Genomic DNA, 15,925 nt, shown 5'->3' with positions numbered 1-15,925 from the left:
AAGTGTAAGTAAGAGTTAATTCCCTATCACTATTATTACCTCAATTTGAAGATTCTTTACTATAATTCTGATTTAACTTTGTGTATTATCTTCAATTATAAATAGAGAGTATGTCCTACTAGTTCGCTTAAGATGGTTAATCTGAGCCCTTCCAGGCTTTTTGATTGATAATTTAGAGAGAGAGAGAGAGAGAGAGAGAGAGAGAGAGTTCAAATTTATTTTTGGAACATTTAGATAAGGCAAACATATACACAAATCATGTACATAAGCTTCGAACTCAAGACTTTTTGATTGATAATCAAAACTCCCGATCAACAAATCAAAATAAGCTACGTGCAGTAAAAAAATGTCAGATCTTTTAACCTGAAGACATTTTCATACATATCATTTTATATCATACTATTCACATATCTAACACATTTTTAATATTTCATGTCTATCACAGCTTCTTATTACATGAGACTATTCATAATTTTTGCCTAGTATGAGAAGTGCTCATGCTCTGATATTGAAAGTGCATAATTTCTCACATTAAGGCATTTCTAACTGTCCATCTTATTACATCAACATCAGCTGGTACCATAAAAACAATAGCATCTCCACATTAAAACATTACAGATGAAACAGCAAAAAGGAAATATCCATCATCACAGTACTAAACCTTATAAAGAACAAATTTCACAGCATAAAACGAATAGAAAGCCTCTGATAACGATGGCTCCATTCCTTTCTCTTAACTATACTTCATCCTCCTCTTCCCTTATCTTATAATCACCATCACCATTATTAACATACTAGCTTTCCACATTCCCTCTCATCAATTTGCAGCAGCAGATAATTGCTTCGCCTGCTGCTTCTGCTTTGCACCAACTGCGAAGAACTCTGTGATAACCTCAAGGGGCATTCCCTTGGTCTCAGGAACCTTAAGGAAGACGAAGATGAAGGAGATAACACAGACAACTGTGTAAATCCCGAAGACGCCGGCGAGGCCGATGCTGTTGAGCATCACAGGTAGGGAGTATGTGACTATGATGTCGCCGATCCAGAAGACGAGGGCGCAGATGGCGATGCAGACTCCGCGGACCCTGGTGGGGAAAATCTCTGCGCAAAGAATGTTGGGGACTGGGCCAAAACCCATGACAAAGCAGCAGAAATAGGCAATGACGCTAATTGTTGAGAGCACAGCATGAAGCACCATCCCAAGTTTGATCAGATTGGCTATGATCAGTACAAGGAGCGCACAAATCAGGATTGGGATGGTGGACAGGAGTAGAAACCTGCATGAGAAGGTAAACAAGGATTGTTAGTTTGTTGGTAATACCTCAATAGTGAGTTTTAGGCTTCGTTTGGGACGTCTTTCTTTCTGTTTTTTAAAGAAACTTTCTAGTATAAAAATTTTAAGTTTGTACTAGAAAGCTGCTTTCAGAAGCAGAAAGAAAGTTGTACCAAAAAAAGCCTTAAGACTTTTTTAACTCTATTTATTTTAGAGTAACTCAATTATTAAGAACTCAATTCTCATTTTGAGTTATTGTGAATTTCATTTTACCCACCCTTTCATTAACTTTATAAAATGTTACAGCTATAATTATTAGCAAAAGTATTATTCTAATTTACTTATATTATTTTATTATTAATATTTAATAATTGAATATCACTTATCACCTTTAAGAAAGTGAATTCCAAAAATAGGAACTCACTTTCTATCAAACAAACGTTTCAATCACTTTTAGCTCAAAAAAATAAAGCCCAAAAAGAATAAAAAATCACCAAAAAAATGACACAACAGAAGACTAATATATGCTGAATTCTACGGCATGCGCCCCTTTTTACCAATATATTTGACTATGAACATATATTCAAGACATTTAGGTAACAACAACAACAACAACATCAAGCCTTTATCCCATTGCATGGGGTGGCTACATGAATTCTTTTTCACCAATGTGTCCTATTAAAAGCCAAATTCTCATTTAAATCTAATAAAGAAAGATCATTTCTAATATTTTCTAACCAAGTCTTTTTAGGTCTACCTCTACCTTTCTTAACAAAAATTAAATCTAATACCTCAACATTCCTATCAGGGTCATCGGAAGGCCTCCGTTTAATGTGACCAAACCATCTAAGACGACTCTCATTAATCTTAATCTTCCACTGATGCTACTCCAACCTTTTCACATATATGCACGTTTTGTATACTATCTCTAAGGATAAAGCTACTAATCCACATAAGTATCCTCATCTCTGCAACATTTAACTTAGTATTATGCTTCTCTTTTAATGGCATACATTCGGCACTATAAAGCATTGCAGGTCTCACCAGTTAAGAAAAAAAAAATACAAGAAAGGATTGCGCAGTGCAGTGCAGTTAGGCAAGGTTTGAGGTTGCAAATAAATAATGCAAAATTAAAAAAAGAGGGTCAAATACGAATGATAATAAACCTTCTCCCAGAGATATCCATTAATCTCATAGCAACACCGATAGCAGGAAGCATCAACAGGGTAGTAAGAGAACTGATGAGGATAGACGATGAATCAGAGCCAAGTCCAAAGTTTTTGAGGAGCACTGCTACACCTGCTTGTTCAAGAATCTGAGGGGTGTAATATAGAACACCGTTTATACCTGAGAACTGCAGGAGGAAAACAAATATCAGCATAGAACGATGAAATATAGCACAATTGTCTGTGAAAGAACATAACAAAATGCAACTCATTCTACCATCACACTTCAACATCAAATTCTATGACAATTCCAGTATTCATTAAACACGTTTCAAGGCCTAGTAGCCAAAAGCTTACGATAAGAAAATTTTAAGCAGTAGAGCTCCATTAGCATACATGAGTTTAAACAATGCTACAAACAAACTTTTCACAAAGTTATTTAGGCTTCGTTTGGGACGGCTTTTTCTCTGCATCTTAAAATAGTTTTTTAGTGCAGTAAAAAAGCCGTCCCAAACGAAGCCTTAATGTCCTCGGCTTCCGGGAAATTCAGCGAGCAGTACCAGTCAATCAGCCCTGAATAACATGAATTTATTTGATCGAATTCTTTAATGCCTACAACCTAATCAACAAGATGAAAGCACAAATAATCCTCCTATCTTATAAAAAGGGTAGGTTGGCTATGTATGCCACTCACATCTTTTAATTGATGAGTGTTGTATGATTATCAAGACATATGGCCGACATAATTTATGGATGGTATAGGGTTGGTTTGCTTGGCTAACCCTTTAAATAAATAAATAAATAAATAATAATAATAATCTTCCTATCTTATAAGTTTAACTACAAAACTAGGCTTCTTCTGAGCGACATTGTTAGCCCTTGCCAAACGTCGGTGAACCCCAAAAAAAGAAAAGCACAAAAATAGTGAGATAGAATGAATGATTTGGATTTTTTGTGTTTTACTGAGACCATTACACCCCTATTTATACAATGGGATTTTAGATTCCTCCAGGTAATTTCTACATATGAAAGCTATTAACTACATAGTGATTAAATGATAAAATATACAAGCATAAGCCGCGCTTCTATATCTACGAATATGAAAATAAAAGAAGATATTTTACAGCTAGCAAGCATTTATTCCTCTTAAATCCAGTCAAGGGATTTCTGCCATTTGCAAGCCCACGGATGGCAACCTTGTCCATGAAGATGGACTGTTAGCATGTAATCACACAACTTACCCTGGAAGAGTTTCCAATGTTGCCTATAGATGTGTTTCTTTAAAATTAGGCTTGAACTAACTTAGAACATTTTGAACATAGGATATGTTTGATCTTGTATGGGCAAGGTAGATAAGTTTCCCTACCAATCCCCTTGGTCAAATTCTAGGTTGTCACCTGCCTCTCCAAATTTATGGTAGTAATCAATTGAAACTTTTTGAGTATTTACATTCCATCATACAGTGATCTAGAATGTATTGTTGTTGGGAAATAAATATCCCGCCTTTGAGTGAGTTGCTTCAATTCTATTGAAGTATTTGAGTCTTAATAAATCTTTTACTTAAAAATTCTTTAGATAGTTTATCATTTACTTATTTTTGTCAAATCAACTCTTGTTATAAGTTAACCCTTAAAATTTCTTTATGAATAGAGTATGATCTCCAAAACTTTGTTTAAAGTTCATCCTTTACATGACTTTAATAAACCTCCGAAACCGTACTCCTTTGGATTGTTTGAGCTCATATCAAGCTTTTCTCAAGTTACATATATGGTTGGTACTTTTTTTTTTTTTATGGTTGGTACTTAAATCTTGATTAAAATCAGGTGGGTGTTCCATATATGCTTCTTCTAGTTTGCCATGTAGGAATGCATATTTTACTTTATTATTATTCACATTTGTTTTCTTAACTCAACTTGTGTATGTCTATTCAAAAAAATTACACTTGCATTTTATGCAAAAAAGGCAATAATTGCACCTATATTGTTTGTTGAAAATATTTATAGATGTGGAATTGTACTTCCTTGATTATATCTATATTTAGTGATCTCGAAGGATGCAATAACATAAATGAAAACCTACAATTATGATAAGATTGGATAATTCTTTCAAATTATATATACAATTGTTTAAAAATAAGGATTTTTCAGTTGGATGTTCCTAATAATGAATTGTGATTGTAATATAAAAGTTAGAAACATAGAATCAATATAGCAATAATAAAACTAATCTAACCAGCCTTGTAACTTTGATCCAACTATTCTAGTGACTAAACTCGCAATCAGCTTATAGGTTGTTTTTCCTCCTTGACGACTCCTTTCTTTTATTTATATACAAAATTATATTTCATGATTTGCACATACTCCTTTTATTAAAAACCTACACTTTTCAGGGTCTACTAATTTTGTCATATAATTTTTAATTTTCAAATGGCTAAATTCTTATTCATATACTTTAACTATATCTTGAGATTGATTGAACATAGATTTAAGATAAATAAAAATTATTTCTTAAAAATTTAAGGTTGTGATATATAATTTGCAAGCTGATAATTGGGGTCGGCTACATGAAACCTTTTTCGCCATTGTGTCTGGTTAAAAGTCAAAATCTCATTTAAATCTAATAAAGAAATATCATTTCTAATATTTTCTAACCAAGTCTTTTTAGGTCTACCTCTACCTTTCTTAACATAAGTCAAATAAAAAAAAAGAAGGAAGCCGTTGATACTGACGATATTTCACCTTTCAAGGCATGTAAACATTTATAAGGCCATTTTACCGAAGTAGGAAAAAATGTAACAGCATAAAAAGCCAACTTATGACTCAAAATACAGCAATCTAAAAAATGAAGAAAAAGGATGAGGAAGGGAAACTGTCCTTAAAAGATTTTTTTTAAATATCAAAAGTGTTAGAAAAATTAACAAAAGAAATCAAAGGCACAAAAAAAAGAATAAAATAACACACCTGCTGTAGAATTTGGATCCCAACACCTACAATCAGTGCTTGCTTGACACCAGGTTCAAGAAGATCAGTCAATATAGATCCCTTCGCAACTGTTTCCGATGGATGAACCATTGCTGGCCCAACAGGATGCTGCTCTATCAGCTCCTTAGAATACAAAGCAGGTTGGCTCACCAAAGCCGCAGCCTGAATAAATTCAGAATCTTCTGGAACTTCTTGGCCTGGCAGTGAAAGAAGAGAACCCCTCCTTGAACCAGGCACCCCCTCTTGGTGCAGATAGATTCTCTTAAAACCTCCTTCCTTCTTTCCATCTTCTCCATCACGCTCTGACCATTTCCAAGCCAGTTGCCAGCCACCACCAATGCCCATGCTACTCACAGCCTCACCCCCACCTTGCATAAGACTACTATTCCTCCTCATGCTCAATACACTTCCATGAGCTGCATGTGGAGGTGCAATGTCCTTCCCTTCCATGCTTGTCGTCTGGCGAGAGATGAGTGGACTATGTAAATTGTCATCAGAATCTCCTCCTGCTGCATCAGATGCATAGTCATCACCCTCTCTTTGGCCAGTCTCCTCATCCCAGTGCTCAATTTTAGGCCCAGTAACACTGAACATACTACCAAAGTTGGGAAATAGAGTGCTTCTCATGCTTCCCATCTCAGGAACAGGCAGCTTTTCATGGACACTACCAAAGAGAGTAACCAGAGGATCCACGAGAGAAATGCTGCTCTGATTCTCCAAGCTGCTACCATGGCGAGAAACAACGCCAAGGATGCTTCCAAGGACACTTTGACCCTTTACAGGACGGGCGACCCATGAGAGACCCTCTTCAGGACCATAGAGTGTAACTTGCTCCTTATCAGCAATATATTCCTGGTCATCAATGATTTCATTAGCAGGACCAATGATGTACTCCTCAATCGATGTATCCACCCCAACACCTAGGCCTTCCACAAGAAGAGCCATCTCTCCTGCACAACAAAAGAAAAAACAAGAAACAACACTGAGGGTTCCGGATTATTCTATTGAATTTATTTAGTGACCAACAATAGCAGACAAAAGAATAAAAGTAATCTAGTATAAAAAAATCCAATGTCTAATATAGATTTGTTACTCGAATCACCAAACAAAATGACAAGTGTATTTTTTTTATTTAAGTGGCAAGGACAACACATACAAGCTTTTAAATTATCAATCCATAATGAAACCACAGTGGTCATCCCGAATGGATGAGAAAGACAAAGGGATGATACTAGATTAACAACTAATCACAAGATGAATCCTAAAATTATTGAAATGGGGCATCACTAATAAGTGATACATAACAACTCAGCCCAATTATGATTAGAAATAAAAAATAGTTGGCTAATCCCCAGAGAAAAAGTAACTATTGAAGTGGGATATCACTAATAAGTGATACACAACAACAACTCATCTCAAGATGTATCCCAAAATAAAAGTAAAGCATTAGTTCTAGATGAGATACCTACTAAGATTTTAAAATAAATGAGTTAAATAAATCTAATTTTGAATTTCCAAAAGAATATGAAAACATTAGGAAAAAGCAATTTGATATCAACTGCTAAGAACAAAAGATATGCCCATTATTATGGCTTTTATCAGGATCAAACTTATGAGATATATAATGAAGTATATATAACATTATCAAATATAAACCTAAAAGGAACCTTCTAAATTTAAGCACTTGTAGTGCTCTTGGTGTGATCTATTTCTTCCCCGCTTTTTTGGAGCATTGTAAAAACAGCGCTGAGCAACATGGAGTGTTAAAGACAAAACTAATTTACTTTCTAGAGATCTCTCTTATACAACATTTTGGCCCATCTGAGGATTATATTAAATATGGAGAATAACGATTTCTAATAGGTGGAAGCTTGAATTAATTACATCACAAGTGTGTACTCAAGAATACTCTTGTTTAATGACATCAATACATTCTAGATTAGTAGCTAGAAGGCAGGCTTAATACATGGGAAAAGGATTGGGGTGGAAGATCAACCCATTCAAAATCTCAATATTTCGTCATCCAAGACCAACTTGGTGGACCTAGACAACCAACAATGGACGACCAGAAGGCCATGTTATCCAGGGAATTTGCTTAGAATCCATAGGTTTCTACAATAGACCGGGGTTTTAATTGATGTGTGATAGTGTGAGTGAACTTACATCTTTGCATGCAATTGAAATGAACCTAGGTCTGAAGTCTATACAACCCAAGGATTTTCGGAATTGATGATTCATTTGTGAAGGGATCTTATAAGTATTAATGGCTTTGTGGCACCTTTAAGAAGACTTATGTCTCATATAGTGAACAACAGTGAGAGTTTGAGGATTGTGAGTTGGATGATTTTAGGCTACATTGACAACTTTGTCTCAATTTGGTAGAGTTGTTTCGAGAAATTTGACATTTGTGAATTTGGACAGTTTCAGACAAATTTAAGGACTTACGTTGCTAATTTGATAAAGACAATCCAAGAGATTTGGAATTTGTCCAATCTTTGCTTAAACTTAAGATTGGATTTGTGAAACTTAATGCAAACTTGTTTGTGTCTAGAAAATGTGATTTAGTGAGTGCTTTGTAGACTCAAGCATGAGATTAGGGCTTATAAACTCATATCAAGGAAGACTAAATGGTGGGTCCTACAACATTTCCCTATAGGCAAGTAGAACATTGATTTATTTTGATTTGAATTGGCTTCTTAAAATTTAGGAATTGGGATTTATTGCCTTTGTGGAAAGCCAAATGATTCGATCAATTTGAATTAATAATTATGTCTTAACATGTGATTAGGTTTGCGCATGTGCGAGAAACCAAGTACACACCAGTTAAGTAGCTGAGTATGCATGGACAAGTAAGCTTAATGCACATGGGAGAGTAACCAAATGTTATTAGAGGTTGATTTGGCAATTTAGGATAGGTGAGAAACTAATTTGGTACACTCGAGTGACTGAGTTTTTATGTTTGAGTTGTGGAGTTTTCTAGTTGAGTACTTGAGTGAAATGGGCAAGTGCACTAATGAATAGCCTAGTGCATGTGCGAGCACACTATAAAATAACCAAGTACACAAGCAAGTGCACTATAGTGCATCAAAGTAACTACACTAGAGAAGATAGTACCATACTCTAGTTGGTCGGACAAACATTCACTCTGGGAGGTGGATATGGATTCTTTATTATGATTTTTATCAAGTTCCAATTAGCCAACACATATCCGCCAACCATCATCCTCCTTGAATAGAATCAAAATTGGTGAACAATAAGCCGAGCAAGTCAACTTTATGACTCCTTGATCAAGTAGCTCCGCAACGTGCTTCTTTACTCTTTATTCTCCAACTCCAAGTTTCTCTACGGGCTTTCGAAAAAGTTTAATATGAAAGAAATTTGAATTCATGCTCCACTGCTCTTCATGAAGGCAACACTCTCGAAAAAACAGTTGGTAATCATCTATCAACTATTGTAATCTCAACTCTTAATTTCAAAGCACCAATATCCATAATTCTCCTAATTCTTCATCTCAGCACTTACAAGATTCTTATAGACCATGGTATAATGAATGCTAACACGAGTTGATAATCCATTTCACCAAACTAGAAGCTATCATGTTTATATGTTGACAACCCTTGTACTTATTAAAAGTGTATCTCACATCATCCTTGCAAAGGTGATATTGCTATGCCCTCCATTAGAAGATAGCATCTCAATCTCCATAAGAAAATCTGGTGAATGTTGAGAAACAAAGCTTCACTCAACACTACATCAATGCACCCTTGAGTGATGATGAAGTGGATGCGACATTATTGATTAATCCACAACTCTTTTTGAATCCAACTGAGTGCTTATAAAAGGAGACTTCTTGACGCCTAATCTTCTAACAAAATTCACCAAGATCAAATTTTTTTACTCCTCATAGTCTAAGATGGCAATGACAACCTTCTGTTTCACTTGGATTCACAAGGTGAACACTTCAACGCGTTCATTAGAATCAGGTTTCATGCTTGGTTCCTTCCCCTTCGCATTGCCATATTAAAAAAAAAAAAAAAACACAACATGATTTATCGACTTCAACATTTAGCCCTCTACAGTGATAGCCACCTTCTTTCCTTTGCCATCCTTCTTGAGCTTCTCTAAGAAGATTTTCAAATGAAGCTTCCAAATCTTGCTTCTAACATTACTTGTGATTTCACAGTGATCACAGTAAAGGTTATTTCTTGCAGAAAAAGAAGAGATCGTTGGGTTTACTTTGTTAGACTCTAATAGTTCTATTTCCAGGAATCTCCAAGCCAAAACCTACTATTCTTCTCAAGAAATCTACTACTAGAAGCCTCACCACTGACCATTTTCCTACTAACAACCCACCACTGTTGAGTAGTGACCGATCGTTCTCAACCAGACGAACTCTCTCCACCAGCTCAAAGAAATCAAAAATGTAAAAGGGGATTAATGGATGGCTCAAACTGTCTCAGAGCTCTCTCAGAAACCTGTAGCACTTCTCCTCAAGAATGCTAACTAACTACGGAGCATACCTGATCAAGGCAGTAAACTCAGCCTCATACCGCATAACTAACCTAACCCCCTAACCAGTCTCAAAAATATCTCATATATTTAATGTTGTGCAGAAGGAGGCACAAATCATGCCCGAAAGACATCTGTAAACTCATCCCAACTAATTAGAGTGTTTAGCCTCCATTGGAACTTCTCCCTTTGCTAGTTCAACCACCAGCAATCAACCTTACCATCCAATAGAAACACGACTAACATTAGCTTCCGCTTAGAAGGACACTGCATTCCATCAAAGGTATTCTCTAACCTCATAAGCTAGTCCTCTGTTGCTCTGGGCTCAACAGCGCTCTCAAACCTCGAAGGCTTTAACCTTAAACATCTATAAGTGTTTGTCTACATCATCAATTTAATAGAAGAAATCCTGCTATAAGACCCGTCCATCAAATAGGCTACAAGACTAGCAAACTAAGAAATGGAATCATAACTGATTGAAGGAGTAGTACTTTACACTAGTGTTGCCTGATTAACACTCTGCCAATCTATCATATCCAGGTCTTTTAAATTCAGGTCTTTTAGATCAATCAACTGATCACACCAGTAGCAAACAACTGAACATACACGCACATGAAGGCAATCTAAACATTACTAGTCCACCTAAGCTAAAACTCCTTTTATGTTCTCTATACTTCCCTGCCACAAGTAACATCAAACAAACTTGCATAAAACTAAATTGACTCTATACTATTAGTATGATTGCGCTCAATCTTTACCCCATTATCATCCCCTAACCTAAATATAGTAAGTTATAGGCTTAATTACTATATAATTGCCACTTTTATACAACCCATATATTCTTAAATAGTGGTGCTAAAATATTTCTTCATCAATGAAGATTGTGAATATACGATTGACTTTAGTGACCTTAGCATCTTAAATGAAAATAAAGATTTTTGTTTTTATCAGCGTTCAAAGTTAGAGAGGCTTTAAAGAAAATGAAGTGTGGAAAAACTATTGGACATGATGATATTCCAATAGAGGTGTGAAAATGCTTAGGAGATGAATGAATTTCTTGGCTTACTAAATTTTTTAATATTATTTTGAAGAATAAAAAGATGTCAGGTGAGTGGAGAATGAGTGTGTTGATTTCTATTTTTAAGAATAAAGGTGATTCATAAGATTGTGCGAATTATAGAAGAATTAAGTTAATGTGTCATACTTTAAAACTATGGGAAAGTGTTATGGAGCATAGGTTATGGTGTGATACTAATATTTTTCAAAATTAATTTGGATTCATGCAAAGTAGCTCTACTATGAAATCTAATACTTAATGAGAGATATCATGATTGAATGATCTCATTATATTTATACAATTCCATTATATGTTCTCTGAAATCTATAAAACCCTTTGGGGGTTCGGTTTATATATATATTTTTTTTAATCCTCTAATTTTATTCAAGTAATTGGTAATTATCATTCATAGAATAAATATACTAATATACTATTTCACTTTGAAATTATAAATTGAAGCTATTATTACTATTCTAAATAGTAAAGCAAGCTATATATTTATTGAGAGGTTTGATGCAAAAGTATAGATAGAATAAGGAGAATCTACCTATGATATTTATTGATTTAGAGAAAGCATATGATAAAGTTTTAAGAGAAGTGCTATGGAGAGTTCTAGAAAAGAAAGGGGTTAATAATATTTATATTCAAGTCATTAAGGATATGTATGTTGGAGCTGTTATTTTGTTCAAACACAAGGGGATTTGACCAAGTATTTTCCAATTTCTATTGGATTACATCAAGGATCAGCCTTAAGCCCATATCCTTTTGCTTTAGTCATGGATGTTATCACTAGACATTTGCAAGAGGTTGTACCCTGGTGTATGCTTTTTGTTGATGATATTCTTCTCGTTGATAAGACTGCAGAGGAAGTTGAAGGTAAACTTGAATTAAAAGTAAAAATCTTAGAGTCTAAAGGTTTTTGTTTAAGTAGATCTAAAATCGAATATATGGAGTAAAATTTTAGTAGTAATAGATCTAGTTGGCTGAGACTTTGGGCGATCAAGTCATTAATAAGAGTAGACGTTTTAGATATCTTGGATTTATTATTCAAAGTGATGGTGAAATAGATAGGGATATTATTATTAGAATTCAAGTTGGATAGTTAAATGGAGGAATGCTTCGGGCTTGTTGTGTGATAACCTCATACTTAAGGAAAAACTCTATAAGATGGCGGTGAGACCTGCAATGCTTATGGTGAAGAATGTTGGTCATTAAAAGAGAAGCATGATATTAAGTTAAGTGTTGCAAAGATGAAGATGCTCAAGTGGATGAGTGGCTTTACTCTTAGAGACAAGATATGAAATGATCATATTCATGAAAAGGCTAGAGTAGCTCCAATGGAAGATAAGATTAGAAAGAGTTGTCTTAGATGGTTTAATCACATAAAATGGCAGCCTTCCGATGATCCGGAAAATATAGTATATGTATTAGATTTGACTTACGTTAAGAAAGGTAGAGTTAGACCTAAAAAGACTTGGATAGAAATATTAGAAATTACAATTCTTTATCAGATTTAAATGAGAATTTGACTCTTAATAGAACACTATAGAGAAAAAGGATTCATGTAGCCAACCCCACATAGTATGATAAAGGTATGATCATGTTATTGTTGTTGTAATAAATTAAAATAGGCTTAATCATTGAGATTTAATCAAAATGCATATTAATTCAGGCAAAATACAATCCCCAACATCCTACACTTCATAACGAACAACACAAGTTTCAGGAAAAAAAAAAGTATAACATATTCCATACTTTCAGCCACACATAACAAACAAAATCAGAGGTCATACATAAACATTTTACTTTTATGGAGAAAATTATCTAAATTGGGTAACCACGACTCGAGAAAGGAGAACACTGATGATCATTGGGCGTAGAAAGTGACCCATTTCAGCAAATGCTTTAAATTCATTTCTTTTCTTTCTTTTATGGGATTTCTAACTTTACAAAAGTAGAAATCCCGATGTAAAGGAACGCTCATAATATTTATCTTCAATACAAAACAAGGTTTATCAAAATCGATTAAGTGCGGAGAAATTTTAAAGTAGGATCCTTAGGAATAATTTGTCCAAAAAATCTCCTTAACATGCTCAAATATGAAATTAACCAATTTTTATGAAGTTTTGCCCTCTACAGATGGGTTAGCAAAAAGATTAACATACAACCAGAAAGGAAACAGGCTGACTGACCTCTTGATCACCAATTCGTGAAAAGCAAATATAAAATCATTTAACTCAAAAAATCAAAAATTCAATAGAGTGCCTAGAACAAAACAGAGAAGTTATATGCTATGTCTACAGAAACCTGAGACATCTTCCCTTCTACGAAGCTGTTGCAGAACCTTTTTAGCCTCTAACATTCTCCCTTTGCTAACAAGCCACCTAGGCGACTCGGGCAGGAAGAATATTGTTAATGCCAAATATACTAGGGAAGGAATGGAGAGAACTCCAAGCATCACTCTCCAGTTAGGATTCGCCATAAGAGACATCGCAAACACGAGACAGTAAGACAAAAACATTCCTCCTGAGCCACAAAACTGTGGAAGTGTATTTAACTGCCCTCTGATCTCAGGTGGGGAAGTCTCAGAAATATACACAGGAATAAGCGTAACAGCCAAGCCAACTCCAAACCCATCAATGAGCCTCGCAAGGAGTAAGATGTAAACATTTGGAGACCATAGCATCACCAAGCCACTAATAAAATATAGTAATGATGACAAGATAAGCATAGGGCGCCTGCCACACCAATCTGAAACAGGTCCTGAGAATGTAGTTATAATCGTAGCGCCAATAAGTGACATGGCTACAATTAAACCTTCGATAGTAGGCTCTGTTTGTAATTCAAACTCCCTTTTAATGTAGATAACAGCTCCTGCATGAATAAACATATAAATTTGAGATTCAAAAAGGGTTATCATCGTCAGGAAAAAGAGATTCCTTCTTTCTTAAGTGCTCGTTTGATTGCCTGCAGAAAATGATAATTTCGTTTTCGCTCATTCTTAGTGAAAAATTAAATCATTACATTTGAGGGAATTTTGATGAGGTTTGTAGAGTTGGAAATCAATATTGGTTTCTAAATACAATCAACCAAATTATGGAATTAACAATTTTTACTCATTTTCCAAAACATATTTTCTTATGTCAAGCAACCAAATGAGCCATAAAGTGATTTTCAACAAATTTCAATGATCTCAGATTAAAGGAGCCTGTCTAATTACAGCAATATGATCAAGCAAGAAAAAAAAGAAGATCATACCTGCAATCGTAGCATTGTCCCAACCCTGCAACAGGTTTCCAATAGTGGCTGCTATGGCAATAAAAACAGCCCCGTCCATATCTCTAGCAAGGAACAGATACCGTTATTCTCAGACCACAGCTTTCTGCAACAAATTCACACATTAAGAGAAATAAAAAGCATAGTTATCAAAACGCAAACATCAACTAAAAAGACGAAAGAAATCAAATAAAGCACATACCTTCGATGGGAATTAAAAAAAAAATTCTGATCAATTGACCGAATAATAAAAAATTGCAAGGACAGCGATTACAAAGAAACAGCCCCACGTAAGAACACTGGCAGGTCAATTGCCCTGTAAAAACTAGGGTCAGTAAATGGACTCCTGTAATCAATTAGAAAAGTGCAATCGCCGTCGAACAACATAAAAACGAAGTACATGAAAGAAATCTATAGGAAGAATCTTTTACCTACCCAATCTCAATCCGAAACTTGTAATCCCTTATCAACCTCCCTGCCAAAGCCAACCACTCAAGCAGCAAAACACAAAGAACAAGGGTTTTCCCGATTGAGACGAATCAAGATGACATTTTTCCGATTCGAGAATAAAAACATCTCAAATTTAACTGGAAGAAATATGCTCCCTCGTGATTCTTAAAATAATCTGATGTCGTGAGACCCAAGCTCTTGCCTGAACACCTCCGAGCTCCTTTTCAGTGTGGAATACCGAGGCTTTCTAGCACAGGAAAGAGCCAAAATCAGAATAAAATATCACCAGGAACTCGCAAGCATAAATGTAACCAATCTGTCAAAGATCAAACCTTCCCATTCTGAGCAATGAGATCCCTGGATTCTCTAATGGAGCCGCAACGGGTTCATGAAATGGGTGGTAAAAGATGAAAGGATAGGGATGAGGAGATAGCGAAAATAAGCGAAAGGAGAGAGAGAGAGAGAGAGAGAGAGGATTCTCTTCGCCAAAGTATACGGGAGAAGGGCGTCACTGAAATGAGAAAGGAAATTTATGTTTACATGCTCCCCATGGGCCAAATGAGAGAAATATGTTAGTTTACTTTATTTCGTAGAAATATATTTAAAATTTTTATTTGGATCAAACTATCTTATTATCATTTGCATCAAAATATCTCTCTAGTTTGCATAATACTTTTTTAAATTTATTATAATTAAAATTGATTTAAATGACAGTTGGAAAATACTTGAATAAAATTATTTTTTAAAAAAATCAATGAAGATAATGAAGATTCAAACAAGATTTGAATAAGATATTATTAGAGAATTTTGTAAAATAATTTAATTGGATGTTAAATAAAACTCTTATAATGTTTGAGCATTGTTCAAACTTTATAAACACTAGAGTAAAATATAGCATAATGCGATCACTTAGGGTGTCAATATTTGACACGACCCGAAAATTTCTGGTTAGGATCAACCTGTTTTGCAAACGGGTCAGTTTTATGTTCAAGGATTCGACCTGCTTTAAAACGGGTCGGGTTTGAGTCAACCCGCTAACCCGAAGTTGACCCGGATCAACCTGCTAACCCGAATCAGCAGTTCCACCCGCAAGCCGCCACAAGCATAAGGTTTGTTTTAGCCCTTCTCTCGCAGTCCTCGCTTAGGGACCCACGACGGTGCGAGTCGAGCGACTGAGCTACCTTCCTTCAATGATATTCATTCATGTTGGTCC

General features: G+C 35.1%; 1 protein-coding gene and 1 non-coding gene across 3 annotated transcripts; one reads left to right on the top strand and one right to left on the bottom strand.

Annotated features, from left to right (window-relative positions):
* Positions 1-408: 408 nt before the first annotated feature.
* On the bottom strand, positions 409-15,238 carry LOC110114000 (monosaccharide-sensing protein 2). Of its 2 annotated transcripts, none has more exons than XM_020846746.2 (8): positions 15,045-15,238; positions 14,694-14,959; positions 14,465-14,578; positions 14,245-14,368; positions 13,294-13,860; positions 5,400-6,370; positions 2,440-2,627; positions 409-1,277 (listed from the first exon to the last, which is right to left on the bottom strand). In XM_020846746.2, the coding sequence occupies exons 4-8, from the start codon at positions 14,321-14,323 to the stop codon at positions 818-820; spliced, it is 2,265 nt and encodes a 754-aa protein (XP_020702405.1). In that variant the 5' UTR covers positions 14,324-14,368; positions 14,465-14,578; positions 14,694-14,959; positions 15,045-15,238; the 3' UTR covers positions 409-817. The 2 variants fall into 2 exon arrangements, with proteins under 2 accessions (XP_020702405.1, XP_020702404.1); XM_020846745.2 differs by having other exon boundaries at positions 14,698-14,959.
* On the top strand, positions 3,101-3,227 carry LOC114579758. The gene has a single exon (XR_003700925.1). It is a non-coding gene; the product is annotated as a U11 spliceosomal RNA (small nuclear RNA).
* Positions 15,239-15,925: the final 687 nt, after the last annotated feature.

The sequence above is a fragment of the Dendrobium catenatum genome, unplaced genomic scaffold (assembly GCF_001605985.2).
Source record: "Dendrobium catenatum unplaced genomic scaffold, ASM160598v2 fragScaff_scaffold_621, whole genome shotgun sequence".
NCBI classification, from domain to species: domain Eukaryota; kingdom Viridiplantae; phylum Streptophyta; class Magnoliopsida; order Asparagales; family Orchidaceae; genus Dendrobium; species Dendrobium catenatum.
Note: the sequence above shows the minus strand (reverse complement) of the source record. Positions and strands in the feature narration are given on the sequence as shown.

Coding starts and splice junctions, on each gene's coding strand:
- LOC110114000 (XM_020846746.2), bottom strand. CDS start 14,323: ATGGACGGGGCTGTTTTTATTGCCATAGCAGCCACTATTGGAAACCTG. Junction 6,371..13,293: donor TAGAAGGGAAGATGTCTCAG/GTTTCTGTAGAC, acceptor TTTGTTGTGCAG/GAGAGATGGCTCTTCTTGTG. Junction 2,628..5,399: donor GGATCCAAATTCTACAGCAG/GTGTGTTATTTT, acceptor TTCCTCCTGCAG/TTCTCAGGTATAAACGGTGT.